The sequence below is a fragment of the Terrapene carolina genome, unplaced genomic scaffold (genome assembly GCF_002925995.2).
Source record: "Terrapene carolina triunguis isolate 2854851 unplaced genomic scaffold, T_m_triunguis-2.0 Scaffold85, whole genome shotgun sequence".
Classification (NCBI taxonomy): Eukaryota; Metazoa; Chordata; order Testudines; family Emydidae; genus Terrapene; species Terrapene triunguis.
In genome coordinates, this window is record NW_020664436.1 from 55,389,449 (window position 1) to 55,408,617 (window position 19,169).

The 19,169-nt window shown below is 40.1% G+C and overlaps 1 protein-coding gene across 1 annotated transcript in view; it reads right to left on the reverse strand.

Moving 5' to 3' along the window:
• The window catches only part of LAMA2 (laminin subunit alpha 2), a 337,406-nt gene that overhangs the window by 277,964 nt on the left and 40,273 nt on the right, over positions 1-19,169 (reverse strand). Inside the window, exon 5 of the mRNA XM_029911052.1 lies at positions 22-201. Coding sequence (XP_029766912.1) covers positions 22-201 — 180 coding nt within the window. The remainder of the gene's footprint in view (positions 1-21; positions 202-19,169) is intronic.

Consider the following 19,169-nt stretch of genomic DNA (forward strand, 5'->3'; position numbering starts at 1 on the left):
TGTGTCTTTACCAGAACTTACCCTCCTTGTAACTATGTGGTCAATTTCACTGGGATCTTTGTGTGCAAACATCATTAAATCAGCATTCAGTGTCCGTATCCTCTGAAATCTCAGTCGAATAAAGCGAGCTGAAGTGAATTCCAGCAATACTCGGGAAGGATCATCAGCACTAGGTCGTCCATTGATCAGTGATGTGTGAATCTAAAGACAGAATTATTGAAATGATCAGGTTAAATGAATATTGCTTGTGAAGATGCCAGCAAATGTCATGGTTATGGTGTCAAACCAGATAAGGAGGCAGGTGAGCATGTACTATTTCAAATATTTTCTTTTTCAGAAAGCAAATATCCCCCTGCCCCCAAAACATCACATGTAATAAAATACCATTCTTGAGCACTTGTGGAAAACTAAAACATTTTACTCTATGGTCTGGAGTGTTAACTTCTGATTGGTGTATCTTTATGATATGATTTCTTGAGGTCCCTTCCAGCAACTACATTCTATTATTCTATTTCTAGCTGATGAACAAAAAGAACATGACTCCATTTTCAGATCTCAGATTGAATATGCAGGGCTGGAGTGGAGAATGAAGGAGTTGTAGCAGAGTGATCATGATAGGGTTAACTAGGTTGCCCAGACTGTTACAGGATAGAGCCATGCACCACTCCTCCCTGACTTCCGGTTTTGAAAGTAAGAGTTTTCTCCCTCCCACACACACTTTGAAGCAGTGGAATAAAGCAGCAAATTCCTGCCTACAGTCCTGTGAGTCAAGAGTTTTGTTTTGTTTTGTTGGACCGAGCAGTTGCTTTACAAAGGATTTATCTGTATTACTTTTATGACTCTCCTATTCACCTGAGTTCACCTGTTTGATATAATCCTGCCTTACTGAATGGAATTAAATCAAAGGGTGCTGCCAGAGGGGATGCAAACAGGGAACCATACAATGACCAAGATCAGTTACCACCAGAGAGCATATCAAGGGTTTTTATGGAATCAATACGGGACCTATTTGTTGGGAAATGCCCACTTACCTGTCTCCAAGCATGCTGGCAGGTTAATTTTTCTCAGTTCTGAACCTATGATCAGCGGGGCACTAAACTATTAAAGAGCCTGACCTTGAGAGAAAGGAGGTGTGAGCAGGCAGCAGCTGTTCAGGGGGAAAACATGAATGAGAGAGAGAGAGAACACTACAGGGGAACATGCTACCAGACTGTCTTTTCCAGCCCAGCGACAAAGTTAACTGGCCTAGGTGGTAACTACCAAAACTTGCAAGAGAAGGATAAAGTTTAGACCAGATACCTATAGATTTTTGTTGTTTAAACACTTCTCTCTGCCTGCTGTGTACTTTTAGGTGAATAAACAAAACATTTGGAAAGAGGGAGGCTGACACCCTGGTATCTAGTCAGAGTGTGGTAGAACTGTAGGATACCACCCGGAGAGTGGTGAAGGTAGCAGAACCTGTCACGTGAGGGATACCCTTCAGAGGGGCTGCATAAGACTCCACTCGCCTGTAGCTGTGACAGCATGCTGGGAATGGGGGTTTCTGTAGCCTTGTGGGAAGAGTGCAGAGAAAGTGCCTACAGGAGAGACTGGGGGAGAGATTACAGGTGCCCCTAAACCATTACAGTTAGCAACTAGGAATGACACCTTTTTACTTACAAAAAGACCAAGTTGACTCTGGAAGTCATTGTGACATGGACACGGAGCCCCCATAACTGTAGTTTTATGGAATGCCTTTTCAGAATAAAACTACACTTTAAAAGGCTCAGGGGGTCTATCTGCCAGGAACCAATCTCTTCTGCAAGCTAACGCAGTAACAGTAATGATTTCCATTTATACTGCATCTTTCATACAGAATGATCATTAAGTACTATATAATCCAATTTTAAATCTATATAGGCATCACTTCACATACCCACTGAAATGTAGTCACCTCTTTGGTGAAATGTGGTGCCTGTTAAACATTGCACACCAACACTACACCTCGGTTTAGGAGAATAAATGAGTATTATTTTATCAAATTGAATGTGTAGGGGGAATTTTAGGTAGGCAAAATGTAATTACCCAAATAATTTCTCCTTCTTTTCAGCATCTGTGAAGAAATCATTAATTTCCCCCAAGAAATATTTTAGGTTCTCCATTAATAGTGCAGACTAAGATGTTCCTACTTCTTAGAAGAGAACAGGAAAGAACTAAAAGTACCTAGGAAACATTTGCCATTAAATCAGGAATATGAAGCTAGAATTTTAACTATGACTCATTTAAATACGTGTTTTTTAAAAAGAAGTTTCAGCTTTAGACTGATAAAATATTGTTTCAATTTAACACTTTTATAATAAGATTTTAGTGTTTTTCAAGAGCATACATTCATTTTTTCAAACTCTTGCACTTACTGAAAGCACAATTAGCATGCTGGATGATAATCAATGAAAAAGGAAGATGTGGTCCTTGCCCAGGGTCAGCCCAAGGTGTTTTGCCACCACGGCAAAACACCTCATGCTTTTCACATCTCGCAGTTGCATTTATTAATAACTTATTCAACAGGCCATTGATTTCAAAGGAGCACTTTCTGAATTAGGTACTATTCAACACAAGGGCATCAGAATCTGGCCTGATATCTGCAGTGATAGCTGTATGTCCTCAAATAGCTACCAAATAAACTCTTTTCTAGATTCATTTTGGAGTCTAAGCTCTTTTACAACTACTGCATATCCGTCTGCTTAAACCTCAGTCACCTTTATCTTTATCGGGTAGGTTTAGTAGATAAAATAAAAAAAAGAACAAGTTAAAAATCACTTAGAAAAGTTAGATGCCTGCAAGTCACCAGGGCCTGATGAAATGCATCCTAGAATACTCAAGGAGCTAATAGAGGAGGTATCTGAGCCTCTAGCTATTATCTTTGGAAAATCATGGGAGACGGGAGAGATTCCAGAAGACTGGAAAAGGGCAAATATAGTGCCCATCTATAAAAAGGGAAATAAAAACAACCCAGGAAACTACAGACCAGTTAGTTTAACTTCTGTGCCAGGGAAGATAATGGAGCAAGTAATTAAGGAAATCATCTGCAAACACTTGGAAGGTGGTAAGGTGATAGGGAACAGCCAGCATGGATTTGTAAAGAACAAATCATGTCAAACCAATCTGATAGCTTTCTTCGATAGGATAACGAGTCTTGTGGATAAGGAAGAAGCTGTGGATGTGGTATACCTAGACTTTAGTAAGGCATTTGATACGGTCTCGCATGATATTCTTATCGATAAACTAGGCAGATACAATTTAGATGGGGCTATTATAAGGTGGGTGCATAACTGGCTGGATAACCGTACTCAGAGAGTTGTTATTAATGGTTCTCAATCCTGCTGGAAAGGCATAACGAGTGGGGTTCCGCAGAGGTCTGTTTTGGGACTGGCTCTGTTCAATATCTTCATTAACGACTTAGATATTGGCACAGAAAGTACGCTTATTAAGTTTGCGGATGATACCAAACTTGGAGGGATTGCAACTGCTTTGGAGGACAGGGTCATAATTCAAAATGATCTGGACAAATTGGAGAAATGGTCTGCGTTAAACAGGATGAAGTTTAACAAAGACAAATGCAAAGTGCTCCACTTAGGAAGAAAAAATCAGTTTCACACATACAGAATGGGAAGAGACTGTCTAGGAAGGAGTACGGCAGAAAGGGATCTAGGGGTTATAGTGGACCACAAGCTAAATATGAGTCAACAGTGTGATGCTGTTGCAAAAAAAGCAAACATGATTCTGGGATGTATTAACAGGTGTGTTGTGAGCAAGACACGAGAAGTCATTCTTCCGCTCTACTCTGCTCTGGTTAGGCCTAAGCTGGAGTATTGTGTCCAGTTCTGGGCACCGCATTTCAAGAAAGATGTGGAGAAATTGGAAGGGTCGAGAGAAGAGCAACAAGAATGATTAAAGGTCTTGAGAACATGACCTATGAAGGAAGGCTGAAAGAACTGTGTTTGTTTAGTTTGGAAAAGAGAAGACTGAGAGGGGACATGATAGCAGTTTTCAGGTATCTAAAAGGGTGTCATAAGGAGGAGGGAGAAAACTTGTTCACCTTAGCCTCTAAGGATAGAACAAGAAGCAATGGGCTTAAACTGCAGCAAGGGAGGTCTAGGTTGGACATTAGGAAAAAGTTCCTAACTGTCAGGGTGGTTAAACACTGGAATAAATTGCCTAGGGAGGTTGTGGAATCTCCATCTCTGGAGATATTTAAGAGTAGGTTAGATAAATGCCTATCAGGGATGGTCTAGACAGTATTTGGTCCTGCCATGCGGGCAGGGGACTGGACTCGACCTCTTGAGGTCCCTTCCAGTCCTAGAATCTATGAATAAACAGGGATTTCCCTGTCCTTCCATTTCTAATGGATCTTGTGCTTGGAGTAGAGAAAAATCCCAATGATGACCTTAAAGCTTTCTGTAAAGCACCTGTAGCTTCAAAGGGGACTTTCTCTCTTTTTGTTTTGATTAATGAAATAGACACAACACTTGTGCTTCATATGGCTGTATGGTTTCAACTTAAAATCAACACATATTTCAACAAATAAGGTTGTTTCTTATTTTAAATCATGCACATTTTCTCATTTAAATTAATAAACCATATGATAGCTACTTGAGGAATTCAACAAAACAATATTTCTTCTACTCACAGCTTTGGTATTTGAAGTGAACTATTTTGCCAAGCAATCTACTGAGTGCAGTCAGTCCCAAGCTGTTTCGGGGATATAAAAAACCCCAGCTGTTTGGCTATGTTGCTTGAAACCTTCATGTTCACTTTCCTTTCAGATAAACTATACCACTGGCTGGGATGTTTTCACTGGTGCATATATATATGCTGATGGTTAAATAAACTAGTCTAGGTCCTGATTTTACTGGAAGTTGTAATTCTTTTGTAAAAGATGAATGCATCTCAGTGGGACCTGTCTCAGAGATGCATTAGGAGAATACCAGCACTTCAAAATAACCTTTGTTTACCAACATAGCACCCCTGTGTTCCACTCCTCACCAGTTTGCTTTGGATTTCATAGTAAAGCCATTGGCATATCAAGCCAGGTATTCTACCTAAGGCAAGACAGTGGGTAGTACTTGAGATATTTCTAAGGAAGATGAATATCCCCCTTTATGCACCTTACTACTAGTGCAATGGAGGGGAAAATTCCTTTCTGGCCCCTGCAGGAAGCTTCTGTCGTGAAGCATAACAATAAATTATTGAGGAGTGGGAGGCAGATATTTTATTCTTAAAATTATTAAAAGCAAGACATAATGTGAAATATTCCTGAAACATTATGCAAAAGTATTAAATATATGAAGATGGATAATAAGCAGTATAACAGTCAAATGAGTTTTATGCAGTTATTTGGGTAGGTCCCATTTGCTGGTTATCCAAATATTTTAGCTCAGCTACAACACATCTGGTTTAATCCACCATTTTGTCCAATTATTTCTACTGGTAGTTTTATTTGCTGCAGCCTTTAATAATGGAATGATGGAATAAACCCATTGTAAACAATTCATTTTCAACTCATTTAAATTACTACTGGCAAATCAATCCTTTAGCAGCTAGTTCATGGAGCCTAAAGAAAAAACTCTGTGGGTGTTTCTTAGCATGAGCTTTTAAATTAGGATCCTAAGCTCATAATTTCAGACATCATTAGAGTTGTTTTCAAAACAGAAAAAAAAAATAGACTGGAAGCACACGTAACAGATGATTTCTAACCAGATGATTTCTCATACCCTGTGTCATAATGTTCCTACATAAAATAGTTAGAATTCCTTTCTCTGTGTATAATACATAGTGTATTAAACAGAGTTTGCAGCATTTCTAATAAACATCTGACTCTCTTAGTAAAGTAATAGTTTATTATACCAAAGCCCGGTTCCTATTCTATGTATTGTTAATAAGGACAGAGCTGCTTGAAACGCAATGCTTTGAACTTGCAGAAAAATGTCAAGGGCTGTGCATGCAGACTCTACCTCAGCTAACTCATTCCCCCAAAGAATACAGGCAAATATCAGCTTAATGAACTGTTTAGCAAATACTATTGTGTCATTGACAGCTATGCCCTACAGCTTAGGCTAAGTAGGACTTCCTCTCTTTAGTTCTACTTTGCTTGCTTTTGTCATCTTCTTGTTCCAATTGCACCTGAAACTTAAATTGCTTCCCCTGGCCATTCCTCTTCTACAGTACTGCAATTCTCGCATTTGTCGTTTTTGGATGAAAAATAATTTGTCAGAGACATTGTCCTCCATGAGATATTTAAACAGATTGCTACTTGTCAAAGCAATGGTTATTAATAAATCATAGTATAATATGGAATTCAATTCTCCTGAAAGTATATTTGTCATTTTAATTTTTCTTTGTTGCTGCAGCAGCTAAGAGGAAATATTACATTAGGTTGAAAGTTTCAGCAACAGTTGTGCATATCTAAACCTATAAAGGATTTAGCCAATAGATACGAGGCACCATACCCTTACAAAGACAGCACTGCTTGGTTCTGTACTATTGGCTTCTCAGAATATACTTGTAAATGTGACTCTCATTCATATCAATCTGGAGACTCCTTAAACCCTTAAAAAAAAGGCTCTTACTTCCTTTGTGTTCAGGACTAAACAGCAGAATGTGCTAAATTGGTTGGGGAAAAAAGACTGAAGGCTCAACTCTTACAGGAAGTACAATTTTCTCAAAAATGCAAAATTCTGGAGCCCTTTTTAAATTTGGGTTGTTTTGTTTTTTTTAAGGAGATTAGTAAAAGGCTCCAGAATCTTCAAACTCCAGATTGCCAGTTTGAGCCTTTGTCAGCAATTCAAAGTTATACCTATCTCCTAGAACTGGAAGGGACCCTGAAAGGTCATCAAGTTGAGGCCAGCCCCCTGCCTTCATTAGCAGGACCAAGTGCTGATTTTGCCCTGATCCCTAAAGTGGCCCCCTGAAGTACTGAACTCACAACGCTGGGTTTAGCAGACCAATGCGCAAACCACTGAGCTATCCCTCTCCCTAGGAGGAAGTGATAGCTCAATGGTTTGAGCATTGGCCTGCTAAACTCAGGGTTGTGAGCTCAATCCTTGAGGGGGCCACTTAGGGATCTGGGGCAAAATCAGCACTTGGTCCTGCTAGTGAAGGCAGGGGGCTGGACTCGACTTGATGACCTTTCAGGGTCCCTTCCAGCTCTAGGAGATAGGTATATCTCCATAAATAATAATAATAATAAAGTTATCATTTGTTGGCTATTTGGTGCTTGATCCAAATTCCATCAAAGACATTGGGGATCAGGCCCTTGATCCATCTGAAAAATTAATCGGTGGTGTCAGTCCAAGTTTACTAGATGTCAACATTGCAAAACTACTGCCTAAACTGGTAGCTTTAGCAGTCAGGCTAAGGACTGAAGGTATGGCTACGCTGCAATTAGACGCCTGTGCCAGCTGGCTCAGGCTCAGGCTAGGGGGCTATTTCATTTCATAGTGGACATTCAGGCTGCAGCTTGAACTCTGGGACTATCCTAGAACCAGAGCCCCAGCCTAAGCCCAAATGTCTATGTAACCCACACACCTCCTGGGTGTGGTGTTCTGTCCCATCTAGTGGCACCAAGACTACTTAAAGAGAGAGATTAATGAGTCTGCTCTACAGCCTTAGCTAAGAGGTATATGGCTTTTAGCTCATGCAGTAGAGGTGCATGCACTAAGCTGCAGAGATCCCAAGTTCAATCCCACCTGCCAACAACCGGGGTCTGTCAGCGTTACATCTACACTACATTTAAACAGTCCCTTAGCGCAAGCTTTGCAAACCCAGACCAGCCACAGGTTTTTAATTGCTGTGTAGACATACCCACAGAGAACATAGAAACTGCACTAATTTACTGCTTCATGGCAGCGGGAGCACCTCTGAACATTATCAAATAAGCTCTTGCTCCTGCAAGTGGTCCCTCTTCACAGGGTTGAAGCACACTGGTGTTATGAAGCTTACTCTACCTCTTACCTTGTACTCTATAAATAAAGTACTTCAGTCTCTGGGGTTGTCAATCTGGCATCTTTCACAAGCACTAAAAACTTCATTTTAAAAATAAATGGCACATTTTCCTAATATTACATAGTTTTCATTAGTTCACGATAATTTTCTTTTGACAGTTATGAGCTTATTTTTATTATTATTTTTGGACAGTGATTGTTAAAGAAGCAAACCATTCCATGAGCATAGCTATACAAAAACAGACAAGTATTTATTAAATTGTAAGCTTTCTAAAAGGGAAAAACAAAAAAAAAAAAAAAAAAAAAAAGTACTGATTCACAAGTTTAACCAACAGGGGATCTAAATAATGATAAGAGACCTCTCTTCCCCTCCACCCCCCACCATACTCCCCAAATTTGCAGAGTCTTGATTTCACTTGTTCACCATGAGGCTGTTCTGTGATCCCACTGCATATTCCACAAATGTCCTAGCACACCTTCTGATAAGAGAGCATTTACGGTGTGCACTGAGGGATCAGACAATTCAGGGCCAGAGCATGACAACGACTAGAGGAAAGAACCCACCTGACCTTGACCAGATTTTTAAGCAGTTCTGAGGGGATCCCAAATACAACTACCAATGTAAAGGATGGGGAGTGTGAGGATTTGAAGGATCTTTTCTTTAATAAAGGGTAAGGAGGGTGGGGATAGTACAAAAACAGTACATTTTAAAACACTGAACAAATACACCTGCAACGGAATATTGTTACATAAACTGCACTGATGTGCCCTTACATTATACCAACCATACTTGTTTTGAGCTCTGATTTGCAAGAATGATTGATCAGGAGCAATTTAAGTAACACATTGTGCTTTTTCTTTGTTTTTGTATTTCAGTTCCACATGTGGAGGAGCCAGTTACAATTACAGTACAATGTTGGAGCTTAAGCTCTATCCAAAGTGCCAGAACCTGTGTCATTTCAACTGGAACATAAACTTGACAAATAGTTTTGAAAAAACAGATGGGAGGCTCTTGAATGGGAAGCATTCAATGCCTTTTAAATCATTTAGGTGTTTTAAAAACAAAACAGGAGAAGACACAAGACTTTCTGTTGTAGAACATAAGCATTTTTTGATCCCTCTCCCACTCTGATCCAGGCCTTTCCAAATTTGGTGTTATTTTATGGGGGCTAATAGAAGAAAGAACAGAACAAATCCATTTCAAAGTAGTAGAGAGAGAACAGCAAAGGTCAGCAACAGTATCATAAATCTGTCTAAACAAATTAATTTAAAATATAGAAGATTTAAAAATTATAGCCATGGAAACAATTATATCTTTCTCCTGACTTCTTTCACTAATTGCTGTAATATTACAAAAATTGTAGCACTTACTCAGAGTGGCTATAAATACAAGTTCTGAGAGGGTTCTGTCAAACTTTTAATGAGTTTTTGTAATTCCACATATTTAAAAGAATACGACATAAAGTCCACTATAAATGTATAAAAAAGTGATCCCTTGTCCTCCTCCCGCCCTTTGTTTCACTCTCCCTTACCTCCTCTCTAACCTGGCGCTAATGAACGCCAGCTCCTCCTTCTCTTCATCTCCCTGGCTCCCATCCCCTCATCTATCTTCTGATATTTCCTCCAGTCACCCTACCACACACATGCCCAGCACCAAACCAAACCCTCTCCCAGCCCCCCACTAAGTCTTTCCTGGATTTTCCTAATCAACAAAATGAAACAAGTAATCAACCACATTAACTCTTTCACATCCTCCCCTATACTGGTTCACTTTGGGGCCCTATGCAGTATTTAGATAGATAGATGTTCTGAAAAGTAATTAATGATCTTATTCAATATACATGACATTTTCAACTGTATATTTCAGACATCAGTGCAGGGTATTCATATATCCACTCCCTTAAAGTAATTATTTAGGGACCCTAAATTCCTTCCTTTCATGCACAAGAAGAAAAAAATATGTATAGTTTGCTTAGTGCACCATGGTATTATTCTTCTGCTGGAACGAAACCAACCACTGTCCACAGCATGGCTGCCAGCCTAAAAGAAAAAGAGCAGCATTGCGATTGTCATCCCCATGACCCAAGTAAATGCTGAAATTCTGAAGTGCACTTCCCTCAGGAGCCTCTCAAGTTTACGTAGCCCTAAAACAGTGAGTCAGGTTTCAAGTATGATATCCAAATGTGATTAGCAAGTATAGGTATAAATCTTTGGATTATTATTTGGTGATATTGGCAGATATTTATATAAATCTGAGCTATTTGTAACAATCCAGTTAACAATTACAGTCAATAGAATCATAAAAATTAGGCAGAGAAAAGACCAAACAGGTTATCTAATCCTTTCTATCCTCCACCCCCAAACTATGAAAGATTGTTCTGTACAGTATGTACTTTGTAAATTGTTACTTTTAAATAATTTGCAACACATTATCCCAGAAAGCTTTATGATTCATGTTACAAATCATTGTTCTGTTTTCCACAAATGGCAGAAATTACAACAGAGCGTCTGCTGAGGGACAGAGGAAACGCCAAAATGGAAAAATGGATTGTCTCATGTGCTACCAGGAGGAAGTTTTCATTCCAAGTTGGCCCCCAGGGAAATGACAGCAAACTTCTTTCCCCCTTGTTTTCAAACTAATGACAGATTGCTGTCCAGCTTATTAATAACTTTTAAGAGTCACTTTCATTCTGGTATATAATTTAAATATTCTTATCTAACAGTAATTGTATATCCTCTCTGCATTTTACAAGTTGAAAAGGTCACAAGCCAGGTTTAATTCAAAGAAAGAGATGCTAATGCTCTGCAAAATAGCACAAAATTTTGAAGAGACAACTGGTATAGTTTTCTTCTTCTGGCTCAACACAAAAGCGTGTAGCTTGCTACAATGTACAGTAGTGAGGTGCAGTAGTGAGGTGTACACCGGTTAAACAGTTGATTTATTATCATTATTTGTAATTTAATAGCACCTATATGTCCTACCACATAATAAAAGTTTGCCCAGACAATTCCCCCATGTGGAACAAGCATAAATGTGTCACATACATAGACAGCATGTCATAATTTACTATATGTTACATGTTTGTGAACTGCATTATATGAAATATTAGTCATTATTTCCATATTAGTTAATGAGACAATATATGATTGTGGAAGTCCAATATGTAAAATGTATTCTTATATGACACTCATTTGAAAGAGATAGACAGATAGATAGCTACATCGCTACCTCAATATAATGCCACCCGATATAACATGAATTTGGATATAACGCGGTAAAGCAGTGCTCCGGGGGGGCGGGGCTGCGCACTCCTGTGGATCAAAGCAAGTTCAATATAACACGGTTTCACCTATAACGCAGTAAGATTTTTTGGCTCCCGAGGACAGCGTTATATCGAGGTAGAGGTGTATTTCTATGTGGGTTGCTCAAGTTCCATTTTACTCAATGAGACAAAAAATATAGTAGAGCCAGGCTTGAGCCTTTGCCCAAAACTCTCATCTGCTCTGCCTTGTATTAGTTTGGGAAAAGATTGGTTAAACTTTTTGTACACTTGTTTTTTTTCATGCTTGTGTTCTCATTTGAACTTTCTAACTCCAGCTAAAAGTGTAAGTGCCAAAAAAACTGGAAGAAAGGGTGGTCTCCAGCCCAGTTTTGCAGACTTAACATTTTGGGCTAGTTTGTACTATTCTTAATCCCACAGGTGAGCACTTATTTACATGAGTAATCCTATTCAACTCAATGGAACTATTCATTCTAGTAAATAATGTGAGTAAGGATTGCACCGTCCACACCTTTATGTTAGTATAGCACTGTATATTTTCAAAGCATTGAATGAGGGCCTGATCCAATGCCCACTGAAGTCAATGGGAGTCTTTCTGTTGGCTACAGTGGATTTAAGATTAGGTCCAAAATCTCTATAACATGACTAAAATTTCTGTTTTGCAGATAGGAAACTTGAGACAGAGACATTAATTGTCTTGCCCAAGACTGCACAACAAGTCAGTGGGAAAGCCAGGATTAGCACTCAGGACTCCCAAGTGCCAAGTTACATGTAGTAGACTATGTTGCCTGTGTCTAGAGTGTGATTCCTGCTCAAGAAGTATAAATTGTTTGAAGGAAATGCTTAGGACAGCCAGGCCAAATTTCAGAATTGTTAATAATAAATGACTGTTACTACAAGTTTTCCCACTATCCTTTGTGCAACAAACAAGTAGGTACATATATAATGAAGCTGGAAGCATGCTTCCCAGCTGGACAGACTTGCTCTAGCTCAGGGCTACCATGCTAAAAGTGTAGCCAGAGTAGCACTGGCGGTAGCTCAGATTAGCTGCATGAGTACGTAACGGGGTTCCTGGTGGGTTTGTTACTCAGGCTGCCAGCTGTGCTACCCCCACCTACACTGCTATTTTTAGCATGCTGGCTCAAGCAAAGTTAGTGTCTGTCTATCTGAGCTGGGAAGCATGCTCCCAGCTGCAGTGTAGATGTACAATGTGTCTTCACTAAATATTGGTGCAAAGCAACATCTTTCCGTGCACACATTTACAAATAAATACTCTAGGGGAATGCACAGTACAGGTGTCTTGTTTTTAATTGTATAATAATTTCAGAGAAATTGAAATTTTTCATGCCCATGAGAAATGCCTTGAGAGATTGCAACAGATCCCATGGAGAGAGATATTATTGGCATTATTATTATTCATGTTGCAGGCATCTTTTCTGTACCTGCTGCTGTTGCAGAGAACTATGGTAGCAACTCAAGGCAAATTGACAGTTCAGGCTCTGGAGTCAGATTCCCACAGGCAAAGACAACATACAAAATGCAGTTTGGGTGCTCAGAAGGTCAAAGTAAAAATGGAAATAGTAAAGTAGGTATGATTGAGTTTATCGATAAATTCCTATGCAAAACCCTTTTTTATGTATACTGGAATCACTATCACTTCCTCAAAGTTCCATAGGCTGCAGAGCCGGGGGGAGGGGGCCATGGCCCAGCCAGTGTTAAGCAGACCTGTATTAAATCAGTATGGCTACTGTCTGAGAATTGCAATGCTACTGAAATTGGACCCAGCTACCCCTCCCTACAGACAGAGGGGTGGATGGGCCAAATTTCAATATGTGGCATTGCGGTACCACTGAAATTTGACTGGCCGCCCCTCTGTCCAGACGGAGAGGTAACTGGGCCAAATGGTGTTGTGACCTGATGCATGGGGAGTCTATACCTATAAAGCAGAGTGCAGAGGAGTCCACCAAGAACTCAGTTCCTAGAGGCACCAGCTCATGGCTTGAGTGAGTTAGAGAGAGGGGAGGCTCCCATCCAAGCAAAACCCATCATCTCTATGTGGGAGGGGAAGTGACCAGGGACTGGAACAAAGTCCCTGCCAGGGGGAGAGGAATTTGCCCTTCCCCCAAAAAAAATATCTGAGGGAGTCAAGGGAATCAAAACCTACAACACAAAGAGGACTGGAAGAAGGAGCAATGAGCAATGAGATAGAAGTTGAGCACATGGCAAATTAATGGAATGGCAACATTTTAAAATCAAACCACTTGTCTCTCAGCTGCAGCCATAGGTGTAATTTTAAGTTGTGTCTAAATTTGTTCTAATGAAAGAATATTTTTCTTCTGTTTATTTAAGGATTCTCATATTCCTTCAGTCTCTTAATGTGTACTTCAGACTTCCACTTGTATGGAGGAAATAAACAAAGACTGATGCATCCGTTCCGTCAGATCAGCCAGGAAATTACCTCTTGACCTTGCACTTATCTTATTACCATCTCAGGAAGACCATGGGGTAAAGAGTTTGAGGTAGCAACACAGCGTTGCCAACATCGCTATATCAACATTCTCAACACAGTAAAAATGGTGACAGGAAAACTCATATGAGGAAAGGGAAGGAAAAGAAAAAAAGACAACAGAAGGTTACATCACCTCCTCTACATCCTCAGTTTATCATTTAGCTTAGGCAATTGATCTTAGGGAGGAAGGGAAGTCTTATTATTAAAGCCTCGGATTGGGACCCAAAAGACCTGGTTTCTATTCCTGGATCACCCTACGCCAGTCACAGGGAAAGTCATTTGGCCTCTCATTTTCCCACCTCAGTGAATCTTCATCTGGAAGGGGCTCTAGAAAATTGAAATATCGATTTCATGGTTTCATAGAGTTTAATGTCAGAAGGGACCCTTAGATGATCGAGTTTGACCTCCTACATATCACATGCCATTATATTTCACCAAAGTACCCCTATGTTAAGACCAAATCCTTCACTTAAGTTAAAGTATTTTTGTCCTCAGGAGACTACACTGCTGTGTGCCATTGTCAGAGAAAACAAAAGACTGAGATATTAACTTATTTGTGAAAATATCCTCAAACCACTGTTCCCCCATCTAACACAAACAATGCTTAAAAAAAAGCTGAAGAAGCTGCATCTGCTAAGTGTTTAGTAATTTGTAGAACAGCTTGTGCCTCCTAGGAATCTATAGTTGAAATCCTTTTCTGAAGGCTTTGAGGATATGGGTAGTTCAGAGCAATGGTTCTCCCACATTTTGTGAGAAAGATCCTCTTGTGGATTGCCTCTCTTCCCAAATCTTTACTTTCCACACAGAGGCTCTTACAGAACACCAAAAGGGGCTTACTAAATATAATTTTTGCACTATGTGCATTGGAAACAGTAGCTACAAGAAGTGTAGAAGAGACAGATTTTTTCATTCCAATGTCTGACATTTGTTCTAACAGTAGAATCATGTCAATGATGGTTGTGGGGAGATGAGAAATACCCACACAATCCACCAAAACTGTTACATTGGCACCCTGATCAATCGATCCTTCAGCCCTCAGATAGATTGCACCGATCACAACACATCTTCTATTCTTCTCTTATCCTGGCCTTCCTTCTCCATGTGCAGCCATGCCTCTTCACAATAAAATCTTCTCATCTCTTCGGAGTTTGGCTGAGTGGTCGTTTCAGTTCCCATTGGTACCACCCGGTGACAGCTGCAGTCCATCGATTGTCAGTGAGCCTAGCTATATGCCCGGCCCATCACATTTTACTGTATCTGCTTTGAACAATGATGTTCTGCATTCCACTCTGCTATCTGATCACTTCATTGGGGACTCAGTCACAGATTTAAATCCCCAGAATTCTTCTTTCCACCGTCCTCTCTGGGACAAACAGTTGTTGCTCCTCTATCTTAGTCAGCACCCATGTTTCACTGGCGTACAACACTGCCGGCAGTACTGTTGAGTTGAAGAGGTTGATGTGCATTGCCTTGTTGATTTTTCCTTGGAAGACATCCTTGATAGAACTGAATGCATGTCAACCGGCTTTCTTTCTTTGTGAGAGCTCCCCTTCCTGGTCGTGGCGCATGTCAGTTGCTTGGCCTATATAGACGTATTGTTCAACTTCTTCTATTTGTTCTCCTTTGACTAATATTTGGGCTTTTGGCAAGGCATCAAATCAAATTCATTTTAGAGCGGTTCATTTTCAGTCCGACTTAGCTGCTTTTTGTGTTGAATTCTCGCAGCATTTTCTGTAGTTTGATAGTGTTTTCAGCAATCAACACGATATCATTCACGAATCTGAGGTTGCTTAACTGTTTTCTATTGATGCTGATTCCACCCTTCCAGTTCATCCACCTCATTACCATTTCAAGGCAGGCTGTGAAGAGTTTCAGTGAAACGGTGTCTCCTTGCTTCACACCTTTTTTGACTGGGATGCGAAGGGGAGTGTCAAATAGAGTTATATCCATACTGCAATCAGAATTTGCTTCCTTTAGTAGTTTGTGTCAATGCCCTGCTCTGCAAGAGCTTGCAGCATTGCACTGATCTCTACGCTGTTGAATGCTTTTTCATAGTCAACGAAGGCAATGCATAAATGGAATTTGTATTCCTTTAAGCGATCTAATAGCTGGTTTATAGTAAAGACATGGTCCAATGTACTAAATTCCTTTGAAAACATGCCTACTTTCTTAGCTGCTGCTCATCCAGACTCTGTGAGAGTTGATTTGTTATTATTATTAGCTTGTAGACATGTGAGAGCAGGCATATTGGACGATAGTTCTTTAGATCTTCATGATTGCCTTTCTTGTACGGCAAACTGGTGTTGGACTCCTTCCAGTTGGATGGTATATTTCGCATTTCCAAGTAACGGCTAAACCTCTGAACAAGGGTGTCAAGGCTGTATCCCCACTTTGAACTTTAGGGTACAAGTGTGGGGGCCTGCATGAGGACTTCTAAGCTTAACTACCAGCTTAGTTCTGGTCCGCTGCCACCATTCCCTTCCCTGGGAAGCTTTTAGAAACCTCTCACCAATTCCCTGGTGAATACAGATCCAAACCCCCTTGGATCTCAAAACAAGGAGAAATTGACCCTTCCCCCCCTCCTTCCTTTCACCAACTCCTGGTGAATACAGATCCAAACCCCCTTGGATCTTAAAACAAGGAGAAATTGACCCTTCCCCCCCTCCTTCCTTTCATCAACTCCTGGTGAATACAGATCCAAAACCCTTTGGATCTAAAAACAAGGAAAAATCAATCAGGTTCTTAAAAAGAAGGCTTTTAATTAAAGAAAAAGGTAAAAATCATCTCTGTAAAATCAGTATGGAAAATAACTTTACAGGGTAATCAAACTTAAAGAGCTCAGAGGACCCCGCTCTGTCTTAGGTTCAAAGTACAGCAAACAAAGATAAACACTCTAGTAAAAGGCACATTTACAAGTTGAGAAAACAAAGTACAACTAAGACGCCTTGCCTGGCTTTTTACTTACAAGTTTGAAATATGAGATACTTGTTTAGAAAGATGGGGAGAACCTGGATTGATGTCTGGTCCCTCTCAGTCCCAAGAGCGAACAACCCCTTAAAACAACGAGCACAAACAAAAGCCTTCCCCCCCCAAGATTTGAAAGTATCTTGTCCCCTTATTGGTCCTTTTGGTCAGGTGTCAGCCAGGTTACCCGAGTTTCTTAACCCTTTACAGGTAAAAGGATTTTGGAGTCTCTGGCCAGGAGGGATTTTATAGTACTGTACACAGGAGAGCTGTTACCCTTCCCTTTATAGTTATGACAAAGGGTTTTCCAGAGGTCATGACCTCCAGTTCTTATCGTTTCAGTTGTCAATACATCTTTTCCTGGAGCTTTTCCTTCCTTCATTTGGTAAATTGCATGTTGAACTTTGCGGACAAGGACTGGAAGTACACGCTCATTCGTCTGTTGAAGTGTTGGTAGTGGGACATTTATATGAGATGCAAAGAGTTCAGTGTAGAAATCTTTGCAGACCACTTCCATCCCTGTTCTGTCAATTACTGCTTTTCTATCCTTGTTCTTCAGCACCGTTATTGTCAACCTAAAAAAAGAACAGGAGTACTTGTGGCACCTTAGAGACTAACAAATTTATTAGAGCATAAGCTTTCGTGGGCTACAACCCACTTCTTCGGATGCATATTGAGTGAAACATATATCGAGGAGATATATATACACACATACAGAGAGATGAACAGGTGGGAGTTGTCTTACCAACTCTGAGAGGCCAATTAAGTAAGAGAAAACAAAACTTTTGAAGTGATAATCAAGGTAGCCAAGTACAGACAGTTTGATAAGAAGCAAGTGTGAGAATACTTACAAGGGGAGATAGATTCAATGTTTGTAATGGCTCAGCCATTCCCAATCCCTATTTAGCCCTGAGTTGATGTATTGTCAACCTGTACAGCGTTAATTCCCGTTAGCATTTTTTGAGGCTTCTGTGATCTTCAGACGTCTTTAAGAGCCTTTCATTTCGGTGCTTCTCAAAGTTCTCCTTTAGTCTTCTTCTTAGCAGCTTGCAGAGGAGAGAGTACTCAAGTTTGTTACCATCATTTTGCTTCATATTCCTCTGCTTCTCTAGCAAATTCCTTGTTTCCTCTGAAATTCTTTCCTTCACTCTTTTCGGTCTTTCTTTCTTGGCTAATTTCACGTATTGGCTCAACTTATCAGCGATGTTTTTATAGTCCTCGTTGCAGTTATCTATGAGACACTGGTACACTACATTTTTATCTATCTACGTATCTAGGTATTTGTACTACACTTATTACCAAGGCATCTCAAGTGCTTCAAGAACAATTATAGGGGAAAAGGAGAGAAGTGTCATTACCAAATGTTTATGTGAGATGAAGACTCAGACTCTAAGCAGCCAAAAAATCAGAGGGCAAGAACAAGAGGTCTGAAGGGAAGAGGAGGTAGAAAGCAAATAAGGATGAAGAAATGAGAGAGAGAAGGCAACAAGGTGGAGGAGGAAGAATCTTAACAGCAAGAGCCAAAGACAGAAAGTGAAAGAATGAGGTCCAAGTGGGACAAAATTTAGGGGCACAATACTACTAAAGTGGCCCCTGTATTTGTGGAATGATTTTTTCCAGATCATTTATGAATATGTTGAACAGCACTGGTCCCAGTACAGATCCTTGGGGGAAATCCTTGTTTCCTCTCTTTTAACCAGTTACTGATGCATGAGAGGACCTTCCCTCTTATCCCATTACTGCCTAGTTTGCTTAAGAGCCTTCAGTGAAGGACGTTGTCAAAGGCTTTCTGAAAGTCCAAGAACATTATGTCCACTGAACCACCCTTGTCCACATGCTTGTTGACACCCTCAAAGAATTCTAATAGATTGGTGAGGCATGATTTCCCTTTACAAAGCCATGTTGACTCTTCCCCAACATACTGTGTTCCTGTATGTGTCTGATAATTATGTTCTTTACTATAGTTTCAACCAATTTGGCTAGTACTGAAGTTAGATTTACCAGCCTGTAATTGGCAGGATCACTTCTGGAACCCTTTTTAAAAATTGGTATTACACTAGCTATCCTCCAGTCATCTGGTACAGAGGCTCATTTAAACAATAGGCTACATACCACACTTAGTAGTTCTGCAAGTTCATATTTGCTTATGGAGCAGATATGGAGCTGAAGCATTATTTATACATAAGACTGTATAAAATATAAGCCAGTGAATATATGTGGTTCCCACAATGAATAACTGTAGCTCTCCAAGTGCCAATCAGCGGAACACAGTGACTGTGAGAGAATGCATGATCAATACATGTCCTTTTATTTGTCTCCAGTATTCTCCCTCTGTTTGTCTGCCTTGCTGTCTCTGACATCTAATAGCTCCTTTCTAAATCCCTCTTATTTCCCTGCTCTATTTATGAAGAATCAATATTACATTAATACTGTACA